We start from the raw sequence: 18,956 nt of genomic DNA on the forward strand, positions 1-18,956 counted from the left end.
TTCTAACTATTCCAAATAATAGATTTAGAAGGAAAGCTTTCAAATTCATTCCATGAGGCCAGCATTATCCTGACACCAAAACCAGACAAAAACACTACAAAAACAAAAAAACAAAAACCTATAGGTCAACATCTCTGGTGAACACAGTTGCAAAAATCCTCCACAAAATATTAGCAAAGCAAATCAACAATATATTTTAAAAAATCATTCATTGCTGAGTGGCATTTACTCCAGGGAGGCAAGGGTGGTTCAGTATTTGCAAGTTAATCAATATCCCACATCACATTAATAAGAGAAAAGATAAACACCATATGATCCTCTCAACAGATGAAGAAAAAGCATTTGGCAAAGTACAGTATCCATTCATGATAAAAACAAAACAAAACAAAACTCTCAACAAAGTAGATTTAGAGGCAACATACTCAACATAATAAAAGCTATATATGACAAACCCACAGGTAGCATCACAGTCAATGGTGAAAAACTCAGATATTTTCCTCTAAGATCAGAAACAAGACAGGGATGTTCACTATAACCACTTTTATTCAACATAGTACTGGAAATCCTAGTCACAGCAATCAAACAATTAAAGAAAAGGCATTAAAATTGGTAAGGAAGAAGTAAAAATTTCACTATTTGCAGATGACATGATATTATATAAAGACAACCCTAAAGACTCCAGCAAAAAACTCCTAGAACTGATAATTGAATTCAGTGAAGTAGGATACAAAATTAATATACAGAAATCTGTTACAATTCTATATACTAATAATGAAGTAGCAGAAAGAGAAATGAAGAAAACAATCCCATTTACAGTTGTGCCAAAAATAACAAAATAACTAGGAATAAACTTAACCAAGTAGGTGAAAGACCTGTACTATGAAAACTATTAAACATTGATGAAAGTAGTTGAAGATGACACAACAAATGGAAAGATATTCCATGCTCATGGATTGGGAAAACAAATATTGTTAAAATGTCTATGCTAAGGTATGGTGCATAAACAATGAATCTTGGAACACTGGAAAAAATAAAGTAAAAAAAAGTAAATAAAACCATCTCTCAGAATTAAAAACAAAACAAAGCAAAAATGTATATGCTACCCAAAGAAATCTACAGATTTAATGCAATCCCTATCAAAATACCAATGGCATTTTTTTTTTTTCATAGAACTAGAACAAATAATCCTGAAGTTTGTATGGAACCACAAAAGACCCCAAATAGTCAAAGCAGTCTTGAAAAAGAAGAACAAAACTGGAAATATCTCAATTCCTGATATCAAGATGTATTAATCAAAGCAGCATAGTATGGTACTGGCACAAAGATAGACACACAGATCAGCAGAACATAATGGAGAGCCCAGAAATAAACCCATGCTTATATAGTCAATTAATCTTCAAAAAGGAAGCAAGAATATGCAGTGGGAAAAAGTGTCTTCAACAAATGGTTTTGGGAAAACATGCAAAAGAATGATGCTGACGCTGGCCCACTTTCTTACACTGTACACAAAAATAAACTGAAAATGGATTAAAGACCTAAATATGAAACCTGAAACCATAAAAATCCTGGATGAGAGTGCTGGCAGTAATTACTCTGACATTGGCTTATAGCCATATTTTTCTAGATATGTCTCCTGAGGCAAGGGAAACAAAAGCAAAAATAAACTACTTGGACTACATCAAAATAAGAAGCTTCTGCCCAGTGTAGGACACAACAAAACTAAAGGACAATATACTGAATGGGAAAAGGTATTTGCAAATGATATATCTGATAAAGGGTTAGTATGCCAAATATATAAAGAACTTATACAACTCCATACCAAAACAACAAACCCCCTAAGTAATCCAGTTAAAAAATGGACAAAAGACATGAACAGACATTTCTCCATAGAAGACATGCATATGGCCAACAGACATATGAAAAGATTTCCAACATCACTAGTCATCAGAGACGTGCAAGTCAAAACTACAATGAGATAATACCTCACACCTGTCAGAATTGCTAAAATAAAGAACACAAGAAAGAACAAGTGTTGGTGAAGATGTAGAAAAAAAGGAACACTTGTATATTGTTGGTGGGAAGGCAAACTATGGAAAACAGTATTTTCCACTATGGAAACCAGTAACCACTATAGTTAACACTAAAAAGTGCAACCCCTATGGAAAACAGTATTTTTTTTTCTCAAGAAATTAAAAATAGAATTACCATATGATCCAGTGATTCCACTACTGGGTATTTACCCAAAGAAAATGAAAACAATTCATTTGAAGAGATATATGCACCTCTGTTGTTTACTGCAACACTATTTACAACAGCCACGGTATGGAAAGAACCCAAGTGTCCACTGATAGATTAATGGATAAAGAAGATATATATATGTATATGTGTACACACACACACACACACACACACACACACACACACTGGAATATTACTGAGTCATAGGAACAAACTGCGGGTTGCTGGAGGGGAGGTGGGTAGGGGATGGGTGAAATAGATAAAGGGGATCAAGAGGCAGACTTATTGAGATGAGCACTGAGTACTCTGCAGAATTGTTGAACCATCATATTGTACACCTGAAACTAATATAACACGTGTGTTAACTGTACTTCAATAAAAAATACACATTGGGGATACAGGCTGAAATGATTTTTCTGACAGATGCGTAAAGTTCAGACCATTAAGACAGATGATGATGATAAAAATAATCCTCACAGACAGTATAGTGTTGTTCCTGTGTGTTAGCTGCTCTACACTGATCACCTCATTCATGGCTCACAACACTCTTCAACGTTAATTGCTACCACTACCGCCATCTTACCAGTGACGAAGCTGAGGCTGTATGACACAAGAAATTTTCCCAAGCTCACACAACTAGTAAGTGATGAAGTTTAAACTCGGATAGTCTGACCCTGTGACTCGTGTTTTTAACCACTGTCTTATATGGTACCCTTCATAATTAAGTTTGCCCCAATCTCCTGGTGTACACTAGGAATCTCTCTTTAAAAAGGGAAAGGAAGGGAGAAGGGAAAGAAAAATGGAACGAAGGAACGATGGAACGAAGGGAGGAAGGAGGGAAGAGGGTAGGGAGGAAGGAGCCCAGTCTTCTTAGATGGTTAGTTTGCCTCACTTAGTTCTCAAAACTATGAGTTAGATACTTATAAACTGTACTTTGGAAGAGATGAGGACAGAGCCAGGACATAAACTCAGATCCCCTGAATCTAAGGTTTTTAATCTTTTTAACCTCATTGTGCTTCTCTGCTGATCAAGTGACTAATTCAATCAAAGCTTATTGTTTAGGACAGTCTTGCCATTGTGCTTGACACTACATTTCTTTAACTGTTATATATGAATGTTCATATAAATATTTTTTTAAAGATTTTATTTATTTGACAGACAGAGATCACAAGTAGGCAGAGAGGCAGGCAGAGAGAGGAGGGGAAGCAGGTTCCCTGCTGAGCAGAGAGCCCGATGTAGGGCTCGATCTCAGGACCCTGGGATCATGACCTGAGCCGAAGGCAGAGGCTTTAAACCCACTGAGCCATGCAGGCACCCCTAAATTTTTTGATATATAAAATATTATTAAATCAGTAGGTCAATTAAAAAAAAAGAAAGCAACAGTCATCCAAAGGTAATACTTACATTATCGGGACCTATTAAACAGCCCACACTTTTTAAGGGACAGAATGTATCAAATTGTCCATAAAAATGTCCAGTGCAGGGATTCCATATTAAATAGTGACTTTGCTCCCGAGTTAGCACATAAGCAGTTGGACCCTGAAGGAAAATAGTCATTACGTTTCCAATTAATTACACAGTTGAGGTCAAGATTAGTTTGCACACACGATTCATTATTTTAGTTGGACCCCTGATTTCTAAAATTCATGGCTAATGATGAAAATTAGTTTGAAGTTCTAGGTTGCACTGGACTTAAGAAATAATAGCAAATGTTCATTTTTGCAAAATGTTTGCATTTGCTAGTATAGTAGACAAAATAGGGATAGTTGATTAAGTATTTGGAGGGCTGATTATATCTGAATACAACTCTGTTGCTAATACAGTAACTAGTGTTTGAGATACATTTATGATTATGTAAATGCGTAGATGTTTTGAAAAGATACACACCAAACTGTTAGCAGTGAATACACCTGGGGTAGAGAGTAGGTGTCAGGGTTAGAGCCTGACAAAGTACTTTAACTTTTTACTCAGAATACTTGTGTATTCTTGGATTATAATTATTACATTTTTTTTTTTTTTACAGTGAGCATTTATTCATTTACTGCTCATGTATGGATTTCCTTTGATGCTCACAATAGACTTCTGGGGAAGGGAGGGCAAGATTTATTATCCTGATTTCCTTATAAAGCTCAGAGTTGTGAACTGACTTGCTTAGAGCCACAAAGCTCATGAGGAATAGGCAGAGCTTTGAACCCAGGCTTCGTGACTTCCTAGACTAGGTTCTTTTCCTTGTACCGGACTCCCTGAGATATAATGATGGATAATGAATTAGTTTTTGATGTGATATTACCTGCGCAGTGGCAACTCATGCTATCGAATTCCCAAGGATTCCTGGAAACGTGTGGCCTCCTTTGGATACACTCTTTTTGGATAAGCTGCTTTAATTTATGCTAACTTTCTAAACTTGTGCCTCAAATTACCCTAACATTCCCAAAATTTAGGGATATTTGCAGTGGGCTGGGGGAAACATTCAAGTAGTTGCTATCTCCAGCCCAATAAAAGTAACAGTATTATCAAAATATAGCTGCTGACATTCTTTTCTTTTCTCCTGTGGTTATATGCTGGGTTCCCCCTTTGGCTGCTGGTTAGTGCCAGATGCCTGAGGAAGCAATGGGCATGACAGGAGAGATCTCTGCCCTTGCCACACTTCTTCAGCCCCCCTTCACTCCTTAGCGTGAGTAACACTGGATCACTAAGGGAATCCACCGTTTCATGTCTTATCACTGGTTCTCTCTGCTCACTGTGCAATCTCTGGGCCACTTTCCTTGCAACTCAAAGGACTGTTATGCAAATAGGTACTGTTCATAATCTGGAACCCAACACAACCATCCTAGACAACTACACTCCTCTGCTGGAGCCAGCCTGCACGGTCTTACCTCAGGAATCGCACTGCCCATCATGAGCCAGGCCTTCTTCCCCAGAGAGAGAAAGTAATTACAGAGTAATACTGCATGCTCTTCTTCGTCTCCTGCCAGGAGATCCAGAAATTGCTGACAGAAAGAAAGAAAAACGATGACTGCTTCATTCCGAATTTGCCATACAGGATTTTTAAAAAGTCACTGTTAAAATGAATGCTAAAATAAAATAAAATGAATGTTAAAATAAAGCAGAAGTCCTATTTTAAAAACCCCTTTTCCAGATTTTGGTACAATGTTCTAATTCATTAGAACAAACAAACGAACATGATATTTTCTCTGACACTGATGACATGGGTTTCTAAAATCGACACGATGGGTGGGGGAGACAAATGTCAAAGTTTTACTTTTCATTTTGAATTTATATATGATAGCTCACTATATGCTGAACACTTTTTTAAAGGCTATTTTTACAGCAGGTTTAGATTCACGGCATAATTGGAGGAAAAGATATCCCACTCTTGCCCCCACACATTATCAACAACCACTCACAGTAGGGTCATGACTGTTACAACTGAGAGACCTCACTGACACATCAGAATCACCCAAAATCCACAGCTTACAGGAGGGCTCACGCTTGGTGTTGTATAGTCTTTGGGTTTCAACAAATGTGTAGTGACATGTACCCATTACTAGAGTATCACAGAATATTTTCACAGCCCTAAAAATCATTTGTGTTATGCCTATTCACCTCTCCCCCTCCCCTGCTCCCAAATTGTTTTAAACCCATTGCATGTGTGAACTCATTTAATCCTAGAATAAACTTTTGAGGGAGGTACTCCTCTTCCCATTTTATAGATGAGGAAGTGGAAACAGAGAGAGGTGAGGGAATCCCTAGGGAGTGGGAAAGCCAATCTGGCTTGAGGGCACATGAATATTTTTCTTCGCATGTTTTCTTTAGATGTCTTGAGGTTGTGGAAATGTTACTCTAATATGTCAATGTTATATTGCCAAAATAACCCAGGGAACAAAAAAAATTTAAAGTGTACTTAAACTTCTTTGGTTTAGAGCTATCTTTCAAAAGGAGTTGTAGGATATTGCTTAATTATATGCAAACACAGTACCACATGAGATCCAGAAGCAGAACGACTACCTGTGATAATATATGTGTTTGTTTCGTAGAAGATCTGTTTGGATGTTATGTAACATACACAGAATGTAAATCCCATGAAGGCAGAGGCCATGTTTATTTTGCTCATAGCCCAAATTTAGTACAATGTCTGATATGTGGTAGGTGACAAGGAAGTACATACGGAATCAATAATGACATTATGTGCCTTAAGAAGCCCATAAATTACGGAATATGTGCGTTCTATGTGTAATGTGGAGCATAATTTTGATTTTTTTAAGTGAATAAAGCTGGGATATTGTTAAGATAATATTGGGAGGATACATCAGTATTAAGACATCTGAAACATTGTTTTATTCTTTGTGCAAATGTTTTTTTCTTCATTTCTGAATTTGGTCAAATGGAACCAGAAAGAAAAAAAATACTTCAGAATTTAGCTCAGTCTGCTAAACAGATGACCAAATGGATTTTCATAAGGACTAATGAACATTGCAATTTAAAATCACACAAGCCCTGGGCCCATGTTCAGTGAAGTCAGCTCAAACTGTAAATCTGTGAGGAAGAACTACTCACATCAGAGGTGCTCCACAGGTCACAGATGCCGGCAAATGAAACTGTATCAGGCAAGAAAGGAATCAATGACACATATCGAGCCACCAGTTCCTGTTTAAACAAAAAAATAACAGAGCAGTTCCTGTTTAAAAAAAATAATTTGTGGTAAAATAGAAAGCTGGATACGCTACCTCATTTCTTTCTTTTTTTTATTTTTAAAGATTATTTATTTATTTATTTATTTGACAGAGATCACAAGTAGGCAGAGAGGAGGGGGCAGTGAGGTGGGGGAGGGGGAAGCAGGCTCCCTGCTGAGCAGAGAGGGCTTAATCGCAGGACCCTGAGATCATGACCTGAGCCAAAAGCAGAGGATTTAACCCACTGAGCCAACCAGATGCCCACTACCTCATTTCTTGCAAGACAGTTTCCCTTATCACAGACATTTATGTGTACAAAATGAAGTGAGCGCTCACCAACCCTTCCCTGAGTGTTGTGTTCATATTATGTCATTTCGCCCTCCGCACACACCCTATGGAGGAGGAAGTCAGAGCTAATATCCATCTTTCACAGATGAACACACCGGCTCCTAGATCTCTTACTTTCTGGTATAAGAAAACTTTCCATAGTCATCTTGTATTTTCTCAAGCTCAGTCCAGAAAGCAGCCATTTCTCCAAGGAGTTTTTTTTTTTTTTTTTTAAAGATTTTATTTATTTATTTGACAGAGAGAGATCACAAGTAGGCAGAGAGGCAGGCAGAGAGAGTGAAGCAGGCTCCCTGCCGAGCAGAGAGCCCGATGCGGGACTCGATCCCAGGACCCTGAGATCATGACCTGAGCTGAAGGCAGCGGCTTAAACCACTGAGCCACCCAGGCGCCCCTTGTTTTTGTTTTATAATTTAATTTAATTTAATATTTTTCAGTGTTCCAAGATTCATTGTTTATGCACCACACCCAGTGCTCCATGCAATACGTGCCCTCCTTAATACCCACCACCAGGCTCACCTAACCCCATCCCCCTCATCTCCAAAACCTTCAGTTTATTTCTCAAAGTCCACAGTTTCTCATGGTTTGTCTCCTCTGATCTCCCTGAACTCACTTCTCCTTTTTAGAGAGCAATAGTATTTAGAAACTGAAACCCAGGCATCATTATAGTTACAACTCATATTCCTGCAGTTTGTAAACATCTTCTTATTTGTGGCTTTTCATTTCCTTTGTGGTGTCTTTGATAAACCCAAGTTCTCACTGTTAATAAGCCAAATGTATCTTTTTTTTTTCTTACAGCTTGTGCTTTTTTTTCTTTCTTGTTTAAGAAATACTTTCTATCTCAAGTCATAAAGATAAAAATGCCTTCATATTTACGTCCTCAATCTGTCTCTGCTCTTGAGTGATGTGAAGTAGGAATCTATTTTTATTTTTTCGATATGTAAAAATCCATGATTCCAGTAAAATTTATGTAATAGTCAATCTTTTCTTTACTCATTTCCGGTTATCGGGTTTGAGTGGGTTAAAATGGACTTTCTATTCTTTTCCATTTTCTCTCTTATCTGTGTGCCAACACCATTCTACTTTAATTACAATGGTCTCATAAGAGTCTGGATATATGGTATGGCAAATCTCCCCACTGAGTTCTTCTTACTCCTCAGGATGTCTTGGCCACTTCAGCCCTTTGCACCATCATATAAATATTAGAATCAGCTTGTCAAATTCCACCATAATCGGTTTAAAAATCTAGTTTGACACTCTTTGTTTTTTAACTGGAAAGCTGAATCCCTTTGCTTTGATTGCGATTGCTAGTAAACACTTAGACTACTTCTATTACCTTATTCTGTCCTTTTTATTTTTCATAATTTTTTGTTTCTTTTTTCTCCCCGCTCTCTTCTTCATCCCATTTCATTATTTTATCTGCCCCCACTTTGGAAGCTATATGCACTTTCTTTTACTCTTTTAAGTGATTGATTTAGAAATTTCAACATGGGGGCACCTGGGTGGCTCAGTTGGCTGAGCCCATAACTCTTGATTTTGGCTTGCGTCATGATCTCAGGGTCATGGGATTGAGCCCCGCAACGGGCTCCACACTCAGCACAGTCTGCTTGTCCTTTTCCCTCCCACTCTGCCCCTCACCCGCTTGTGTCCTCTCTTTTTAAAATAAGTAAATAAAATCTTAAAAAAAGTAAAAGAAGTTTTAACATGAATATTTAACTTTAAAACTCAAAAGTTAATAAATAGCTTACTCTCCTCTTTGAAAATACAAGGGCATTAAAATACTCTCATCAATCCTTTCCTGACATATATGCATTTTTTTTCCCAGGATTTTTGTTTTTATCACAATTTTCCATCCTCATTGCTGGAATTATTGATGTGAAGACAATGCCTATTTAGATTTACTCACAAATTTCCCATTTTCCTTATTATTATGCTAATAATCATAGTACTACTATCCTTACTTCTCTTGGATGTAGATTTTTTATAAATTTCTTAACTGAGAATCTTTTGGTTATAAATTCTACCCGTGTTTGTGTGAAAGACACGGCTTCACTGGATGTAAATGACTAGTATGATGGCTATTTTCCTCCAGCCTTTTGTGGATATTATTCCTTCTCTGACTTTCATTTGTGCAGCTGAAAAGTCTATTGGTTGAATCATTGCTCTTTTATAGAAAATCTGTTTTTTCTCTCCAGCTGCTTTTAAGACCATCTTTGTAGTTCTCATGACATGCCTAGATTTTAATTCCATTTCATTTATCTTGTGTAGGATATACTGGGCTTCCTGGATCAGAGGATTGTTGACTTTCATTGAGTCTTAAATTCTTAGCTCTGTCTCTTTGAATGTTGTCTTTCTCTTTCCATACAGGGTGTCCTGCCTCTATCCTCCATGTCTCTTAACCTTTCCTTTAAGTATTCTATTTTTTGCCATCTCTGCTCTAGATTCCAAGTAATTTCTTTGCCTGCATATTACAGTTCACAAAGTCTCTCTGTACTTAACTATACTTAGTGTTTTGCTTAAGCCAGTTGTTTTCTCATTTTATTTTTATTTATTCATTTACTTTTAAAGATTTTATTTATTTATTTGACAGAGAGAGGTCACAAGTAGGCAGAGAGGCAGGCGGGGTGGGGGGGGGAGCAGGCTCCCTGCTGAGCAGAGAGCCTGATGTGGGGCTCGATCCCAGGACCCTGGGATCATGACCTGAGCTGAAGGCAGAGGCTTTAATCCACTGAGCCACCCAGGCACCCATATTTTCTCATTTTAGCTATTCTATTTCATATTTCTGTAAGTACCATGTAATATTTTTAATAATTTTCCTATCAGTTCTGACAGTCTACTGTTCTGTTACATTTTCAATTCCTAGGATTTCTTAAATTGAGCAATCATGTCTGTTTTATAGTACAAGTCTGATCATTCCAGTATCTGCAGTCTTTGTGGCCCAATTCTGCAGTGTGTTGTGTGTGCTAACTCTTGCCTTCTTTATGGTGACTTATTTCTTCATTGATAATCTTTTATATGTTTGTGTTGCTTGGAACTTTGGAACTTTTTCTGTTTGTTTTTAAGGCTGAGTTTAAAGGGCGTTCTAGAAAGATCTGTGTTTCCTTCTGTCAGGGATTTAGGTGCATTCCCAACAGGGAACACTTTCAATTAAATTTTCAGCTGGAGTCTGTTTTTTGGGGGGGAGGGTCATCCAGGCAGTGTAAATTCCAGTCTCAAATATGAATAAATACAACTTATTGATTAGGAATTCGCTGGAGAAAGTTTTCTTGTTTCTCTTCCATCCAGGTGAGACAGGCAAGATTCCTCCTGCAAAGCGGGGTATTTCCTGGTTTACCAACTGTTGACACTACCTGTCAAGAGTCCTAACTCTGTACTTGAGTCTCTGATTCAACCATCCTCCCTCCCTAGCCTGGCACCACACATTACCTCCTTCCGAACAGCCTTGTGGCCTACTTGAAGCCCAGCACAAGGAATCAGGAATTACTGGATGACCTCAGAGAAGACATTATTTCAGGCTCTCACCCTTGAGGAATCTGCTTCATTGTTTCCTGTCTCTGAGTTCCCCGCCTCACCTTAGTTCTATGTCAGCCATTATTCTAAAAATGGTTTAAAAATTTTATTCATCCCTCCTGTGTTCTTTCCTGAAAGAAGTTTTCTGCATATTTACTATGCTAGGAATAATAGAGGGAAGTCCCTATTATGGTTTTTAATAAAAATTGATTAACAAAAAAAGTAACTGATATGTAGAACACGGGTTTTTCTTTTTTGCTGTATCTACATCTGCAAATAGATATATCATCACCCTTTTCCTAAATTATTATGTTAATGACTTATTAGCAGCAACTACTTCCTAGACTACCCACTCTCTAAAGATAGTTATGGGTTACAGTAGTCACTTAATAATACCTGTTTAAAAAAAGGCAACTCATGGAATGGGAGAAGATATCTGCAAATGACAGTATAGACAAAAGGTTGATATCCAGGATCTATAAAGAACTCCTCAAACTCAACACACACAAAACAGATAATCATATCAAAAAATGGGCAGAAGATATGAACAGACACTTCTCCAATGAAGACATACAAATGGCTATCAGACACATGAAAAAATGCTCATCATCACTAGCCATCAGGGAGATTCAAATTAAAACCACACTGAGATATCACCTTACACCAGTTAGAATGGCCAAAATTAGCAAGACAGGAAACAACATGTGTTGGAGAGGATGTGGAGAAAGGGAAACCCTCTTACACTGTTGGTGGGAATGCAAATTGGTGCAGCCACTTTGGAGAACAGTGTGGAGATTCCTCAAGAAATTAAAAATAGAGCTTCCCTATGACCCTGCAATTGCACTACTGTGTATCTACCGCAAAGATAGAGATGTAGTGAAAAGAAGGGCCATCAGTACCCCAATGTTTATAGCAGCAATGGCCACGGTCGCCAAACTATGGAAAGAACCAAGATGCCCTTCAACGGACGAATGGATAAGGAAGATGTGGTCCATGTACACGATGGAGTATTATGCCTCCATCAGAAAGGATGAATACCCAACTTTTGTAGCAACATGGACGGGACTGGAAGTAATTATGCTGAGTGAAATAAGTCAAGCATAGAGAGTCAAGTAACATATGGTTTCACTTATTTGTGGAGCATAACAAATAACATGGAGGACATGGGGAGATGGAGAGGAGAAGGGAGTTGAGGGAGGAAGGGGAGATGAACCATGAGACACTATGGACTCTGAAAAACAACCTGAGTGTTTTGAAGGGGCAGGGGGGTGGGAGGTTGGGGAACCAGGTGGTGGGTAATAGGAAGGGCACATATTACATGGAGCACTGGGTGTGGTGCAAAAACAATGAATACTGTTACACTGAAAAGAAATTTAAAAAAAAGTGAAGAAAAACTAATGGTGTACGTTATGTGGCTAAATTAATAAAAAATGAAATATATTAAAAAAATACTTGTTTAACATATGGCTTCTGTTATGTGTGGTTGTGAGGGGGAAGGTGCTTTGCAGCCATATTTAATGGCCCAGTATGGATGTGGTCTGTGGTGACAGCTTACATGCTTGTACATCCTCAAATCTTGGAAATAATTTTTGCTTCATTTGAAGTCAATGACGCCTATCATATTAACTATAATACTGAATACTTTTCTAACTATACTAGAAAGTGCATGAGTTCTTAAGTCGGAGGTCTAGGTTTGAATCCCAGAAAATGATGGAGGCGTGTTTATATAAGACACTGAAAGTGTAAAGCATCTGCCAAATGTTAATTTCCAGAACCAGTCGAGAGCCAGGGACAGGGTAAGCACCCCACAATCTTTCACTGAAAGAATGAACTAACGATTACTACTGTCTCTGGTTCCTTCAGACTTTTCTAAAGAAAATGAGCCTCAGAGTAATAAAAAAGTGTTAATCATTTCTTTCACCACTAATGATCTCAATATAGTGACTATCTGAAGTACTAGGAAACATGTTAATTAAGAGGGCGATATATTAAAATTTTAACACATTTTTAGCAGCAGCCTTGATGGGCTATGAAACACTCACCGCTGTTGCCTGGGGGCTGTTGGGGCAGGCATCCAGGAGCTCCTGGGGAGGGTTTAAAGGCTTGAGGTAACGGGTGACAAAGACGGTTTTCCCACTGATGTCCGTCACTGTTGTGAGGCACTGGCGATGTGGAAACTTTAAGGCACATTCAGTTTGAAACTTCTCTGTTGCTTGAAGCAATTTCTCATCTTCCTGAGAATCAAACTTCAAAAACAAAGACTCCATGGAGTTTACCTCTGATGACAGGAGACACAGTAGAACTTGCTGAGATCCCACAGTTGACACGAACTAAATGTGTGGTTCAGGAACTATGATTAAGTGACCTCTCCACTATTGCCAAGCCCTGGAGTCCTAGGGCTTCATTTAACTATATTTATAATCTAAAAATTAGATGGATTCATCAAGTATTTAAAAGATATTGAACAGGATTGAAAGAAAATAGCCAACAGGGAAGCGGTCCTGTGGAAACTATAGCCACCTACAGAAAGTAAACTATGATGTACTAATTCTGGTTGATGAGACCAAGCAGAGTTTTTTTTTTGTGTGTGTATTTTGACATTGGTTTTAGAGGGGAGAGGGGCTCAGAAATCTAACATCTTAAAGGCAAGCTTGAGCAACTCACATTAAATGCATAACAAACTGACAGCTACACGTGGGTGTGTTAAGTTTTAAACCCATGATCAATGTAATACATAATAGTAATGGGTCTCAGGGAAAAAGGAAACAGAACTAGAAAGACCAAATTTAGTATATTTATTCTAAGCAGTTCTCTGATCCAAGATGAGCTAGACTTCTGATAGTAACTCAAAGCAGATGAAACAGAGAAATTTTCATTTGCCTTTAGACATATGTAATTTTTCCCTCTAAAGATATTGCTAAAGAAGTAGTTAGAAAAAAGCACATATTTAAGTGTTTTTAACTAGATTTTTGTTGCTTATATAAAAATACACATATGGTTGCTTACATTTCATAGGGTTTCAAGATAAAACTCATATAAAATTTTATTAGAAAAATTAACTGTTAGGTGGAATTTAGATTCTGGGCAGTGCCTGAAAATATGTATGTTTTGAGAAGGGAAATGTACCCAGCTATCCTTCTCATACTCTGCTTTATTTTTATTTTTTTAGCATTTAAAACTGCTGATAAGTTTACTCTGTCTCCCCCATAAAGCAAGATGCCTAGAATCAGGGATTTTGTTTTGATCTTGGTTTTTGTTTTTTTTTTTTTTTTAATCTCCAGTACCAATCGCACCTGGCACATATAGTGTTTAACATACAGTGTTTAACAAATGCTGGTGAGTGAATGAGCAAGTGCGCAGAAAATATCCCCTTACTTTTGATGACTTCGAATGGAATCTAGACTATCCCAGCTGTTCTTGACTTCTTTCATTGGAGCCGAACTGTGGTTCCTGCTTCTAATTTGATTGCTGTCCCCTGAGGGACTGGCGTAGAGGTTGTGGGGATTAAGTAGGATGGAGGCACTTCCAGAAGCCTGCCATATACTCTCATGGGATGTCCCTGACATCTGAATCTGAACACCATCATCATCATCATCATCACTATAACCACTACTGCTCGGCACATTAGGACAGAGATATAAATAAATGAAAAGGGTGAGCTCCGAACATTTGTTTGGTATGGGTGTGTCACAGACTCCGGAGATATTAACTGTCACCCCAGAAATAATTGTAATTTTATAAAGATGGAAAATCATGCAACAAGAGTGGCTGAAAAAAGCACCCAGTGAATTCATCCCTGTGTCTTTTAAACTCATTCATTTACTTATTCGTCCAATTATTTGCTGAGAGTCTGAAAGGTTCCAGGCTCTGTGGTTAAAGGAGAATGAAACAGTGCCCTCAGGCAACTTCTAGTCTAGAGGAAAACACTAACAAGCAGTCAGGCACTTAATTACTTGACCAGAGATTCTATGGAGTTAAACACGGGACGCTAGGGGTGCACTTAAGAGGGAGGAGTGGGCACTGTCCAGAAAAAACAGTAAGAATCCTGAATCAATCCTGGCTATTGGCCTTCCAGGTTGAAGAAACTGTGCCTAAAACCTTTTTTACCACTTGGACCTGGATATGCTGTTGTGTATTTTGACTACGTACCCAGTACTTTGGGAGAGCAGGGCCCATGCTTGAATCATCTTGTGTTCCTGTCTGCCCCAAGCATACACAAGGTAAGCATTTAATTAAGTATTTATTAATGGTCATTAATACTTGCTTAGGCCACCAGGATGCTGTTTCATGGAGCAAAACAGTGATTTATGGAGGAGTGTGCCATCTTGGTAATCTAAGGAGTGCCAAGGGAAAGCTAAATACTGGAAGAATTTGGGTTGTTTATTACAAAACAAATTAAGGGCTAACTGACAAATTCTCAGTTTGATTCAATACAGAATGTGGAAAATTCCTTTTTTTTTAAATTTCTTTTTAGCATAACAGTGTTCATTGTTTTTGCACCACACCCAGTGCATCATGCAACATGTGCCCTCACTAATACCCACCACCTTGTTCCCCCAACCTCCCACCCCACGCCCCTTCTAGACCCTCAGGTTGTTTTTCAGAGTCCATAGTCTCTCATGGTTCACCTCCCCTTCCAATTTCCCTCAACTCCCTTCTCCTCTCCATCTCCCCATGTCCTCCATGTTATTATGCTCAGAATGTGGAAAATTCTTAACTGGTTCAATTTTTTTAAATTAAATATTTATTTGACAGAGAGAAATCACAACTAGGCAGAGAGGCAGGCAGAGAGAGAGGAGGAAGCAGGCTCCTGCGGAGCAGAGAGCCCAATGTGGGGCTCGATCCCAGGAGTCGAAGGCAGAGGCTTTAACCCACTGAGCCATCCAGGTGCCCCAATTTTTTTTTAACTGTTAGGTTAGTGTCAGTATTTACAGAAAATTGAATGGGTTCAAAACCTCCCTTTGGACACACTGACAGCTCCGTGGATCAGAAATCCTTGTCACGGCTGCGTGGTCTCTGTAAGCAGCAACTCATGGATTTTATGGGCTTGGAGACAGTGGCGATGGTGCCCAGCAGGCAGGCTACATTCACACCTATGACTTTCTACATTCAGAGCTAACTAAGAATCTCTCTGACAGAATGAAATGGGCCAGAAACTGGACATTCTTCACGGAACTCCGGACATCTGTAGCTCACCGCCCAGGGATCTCACACATAACAGGACCCATCAGCCTCCGTGAAGCAGCAGGGGACAGATGGCAGCTGAGTAAAAGCCTAATGACTACTGACCAATGAATGTAAAACACAATACCTGGTACACCTTTTTAAGCATGTCACTCAGCTATCAGAGGCGAGAAAGAAAAAAGACATGAGAGGAAGACTTTATTAACAGAAATAATCTATTTTTAAAAACAACTTTCCTTGAGACAACATAAAGTAGTTAAAAGAATTTCAGGTGTTGCTACTGATTCTCTGTGAAAATCCCATGAGTAAATCCCTTAAAAAGTCACAGGGAATGAATTCCTGTGGGGTGATGGTGGAGGGAAGATGCTAATCTGCTAATCCTGGAAGTTGCTGGTAAGCGGAGAGCCAATTCCAGGTCATGGGGTCTATGCTCTTAGGATGAGAGCTTGTCTCTCCTGCATTATCTTCAGGGGACTCACCCAGCAGTGTTTTCTGCCACCGTGTTTAGGACCTCAGGGTGCTGTCAGTCCACATGCTTCCTCATCAAATAGCAGCAAAGAGCCTGCTCTCCAAAGGGGTTTCTTAAGCCCTCTTTTCGGAGGCCTAAGGGAAATGCTTCGCACAGCCACAGCGGGGCAGTGACATGCCACGGAAGACAGCAGTGGACAGCCCTGGTACCTGTTTGTAGACAGGGCAGGCTGCAGAACCTGGGGGACGTGGGTTCAGAGCCCACGGGGGGCAGTGCCAGGACGTGCACCAGGTGCTAAGGCAGCCCTGGGTTTCAGCCCTTTAGCCAGTGGTCCCAGAAAGTGGTCCCAGAATGCTTTCACAGGCTCTGGAAGCTCACCTCCAGATGGAGTGATTTTCCTTCATGAAGAAGACAGAAATAGCAAAGCCATCTTTTGTCTGGGAGCATTTTTCTGTGTCAGCATGTTTTCTGGCTTTCTATTGAGTTTATACATAAAGAAAGAACATTAAGAATACATGTTTCACTTCCTAGAAATACTTTGAAACACATATATTCTGCCATATCTTCTAGAAAACAGATTTTCACAGCATTTGTGACAAAGGCTAGCATATAAAATTAATTTGAATTTCAGCAGATTTATTTTTCCAATAATCCTTGCAAAGGGGAATAGTGGTAGTATTTTTCTCTGTGAACAAAACTGTAATACTGAAAAAGAAACAGAGGAATGTGCTCTTCCCCCCATCTCCATCTGAGTCTTAATTATAAAGATGGATAAACTAAAGAAAGAGTCAGCACAAGAATCCAGGTTTAGTACAGTAGGTGACAAGCTGGGTTTACACAGGAATGTAAGCTCCGTGGGATTTTTCTCTGCTTTTCTAGGTTGCTGTATCCCCAGTGCCTGAAAAATGCCAGTCACACAGAAGATGCTCAGTAAATATTTATTGAATATATACGATTTTGAGTCAGACAGACTTGTTAGCTCTGCATTTACTATCTGGGTGAACTGGATGGTTGAGCCTCGGTTTCCTCCTGTCTCAATCGGAGACCCACTACCCAGTACAGCTGTTGAGTATTAAGAGAGAACAGGTGTCAAATGTCTGACACGGTGCGGAGAACCGAGTAAGAACTCAGTACGTGGTGGTGGTGATTGGATCAGTTTATAGTATGAACAGGTCATGATCATGCTCTCCCCCCGGACCCCCCAGAGAGGGCAGCACACATCACTGCTGAATAAGCATGTTAAGGAAGTGTGTCCTGGCTGTAAGGGCTGGGAAACAGTTGCCGACAAACCTAGGTTCTGGAAACTTTGTTGCAGAGCGGTTCAGAATTAGGGCACTTCTGCAGATGCCTGCTCCTGTCTGAAGGCACTGAAGCAAGGTGACCCCAGAGGTCTGGCCTTACAGTGCTGTAAATCGATTCAACGCACAGCCCAGCTAGGGATGTGAGGTCAGACGTGGAGCTGTATTTCGGCGTGCTTGCCGATAGACATCAAGATAAAAGAACGATCTGCTTTTTTCCTCCCATTAAGAAAATTCTTCTAAACCTGATGCATGTTTATGTCTTTCTTGCTTTGCCTGAATGTTTAAGTTGTTGACCAACCGAAGTATCGGCTCAATGAAAGTGCAAATTCTCCATCTCCCCTTCCATCCATTCAGACTGTAAGAGTAGTGAGTGGACAGTGTCAGGGACTGCTGCCTGCGCCATGTAGTCTGTGTTTATAAAAGCACAGCCCAGCCAGCCTAGCAGCATCTCATCAACACCAGACCTGCGATTCCCGAGTGGGGCCAGGGTTACCTTTTCTCGAACTGACTCCCCGGGAACCAGCTGAGGCTCGATGGTAATGAACAGGGTGATGTAGGAGCCTTCACTCAGGCTTCGCACAGAGTCAAAACCCCGATCGATAATCAGGCTTCGCTCCTTGCTGTAGCCCAGAAGAACAGGGGGAATGTCTATTTTAAACGTCCCATCAATCTGTGAAGAACATACGACTTGGTAAACAACCCAGTGGTTTTCCAGTGAAAGTTCAAAGGCAAGTGCCGGCTCTCACTACCTAGTGAATCCAATAAAGTCTGCTCAGACTGGCATTCAAGGCTCCCCCTCTTCCCGGGCGTGTCTCCCTGAGCTCTCACGGAAAGGGCTCTCTACTTCCCTGCCTCTGCACAGTTCCACGGAGCATCCCCCAGGTCTGCGGGGGGACTGTGACAGCAGGTCACCTGGCTTCAAATCCTGGATTACAGTCCAGGTGCCTGAGCTCCTGCCTTTATCAAGAGACAGTAATAGGACCTGTTGTAGGGTGGTTCTGGGTGCTGGATGAGATGTCAGACACTCACAAAACTGCCTGGCAGAAGCTCAGTGGGGTGGGCCAGCAGGCACTCCCCCATTCCCCCTCGCAGAGTACTAAGCACTATTTCCAGATCAGATGTCATCTTCTTGGTGAATTAATCCGTTGTCTCCAGCAGCCTCACGCAGGCAGTGTGTCTTGCACTTGTTACCGTGACCCATTCTGCCTGACTTCGTAGGCATGTGCCTATTTATCA

General features: G+C 39.8%; 1 protein-coding gene across 5 annotated transcripts in view; it reads right to left on the reverse strand.

Annotated features, from left to right (window-relative positions):
* Positions 1–18,956, reverse strand: part of CC2D2A (coiled-coil and C2 domain containing 2A) — a 135,245-nt gene that overhangs the window by 14,374 nt on the left and 101,915 nt on the right. For 3 of the 5 annotated variants that reach the window (XM_045998083.1, XM_045998081.1, XM_045998082.1), the window contains 5 exons: positions 18,214–18,390; positions 12,809–13,012; positions 6,796–6,885; positions 5,115–5,228; positions 3,643–3,777 (listed from right to left, as the gene is read on the reverse strand). In XM_045998083.1, the coding sequence (XP_045854039.1) occupies positions 3,643–3,777; positions 5,115–5,228; positions 6,796–6,885; positions 12,809–13,012; positions 18,214–18,390 (720 nt within the window). Of the gene's footprint in view, positions 1–3,642; positions 3,778–5,114; positions 5,229–6,795; positions 6,886–12,808; positions 13,013–18,213; positions 18,391–18,956 lie in introns of those variants that run through there. The other 2 variants (XM_045998085.1, XM_045998084.1) reach the window with 2 other exon arrangements.

The sequence above is a fragment of the Meles meles genome, chromosome 2, assembly GCF_922984935.1.
Source record: "Meles meles chromosome 2, mMelMel3.1 paternal haplotype, whole genome shotgun sequence".
NCBI classification, from domain to species: Eukaryota; Metazoa; Chordata; class Mammalia; order Carnivora; family Mustelidae; genus Meles; species Meles meles.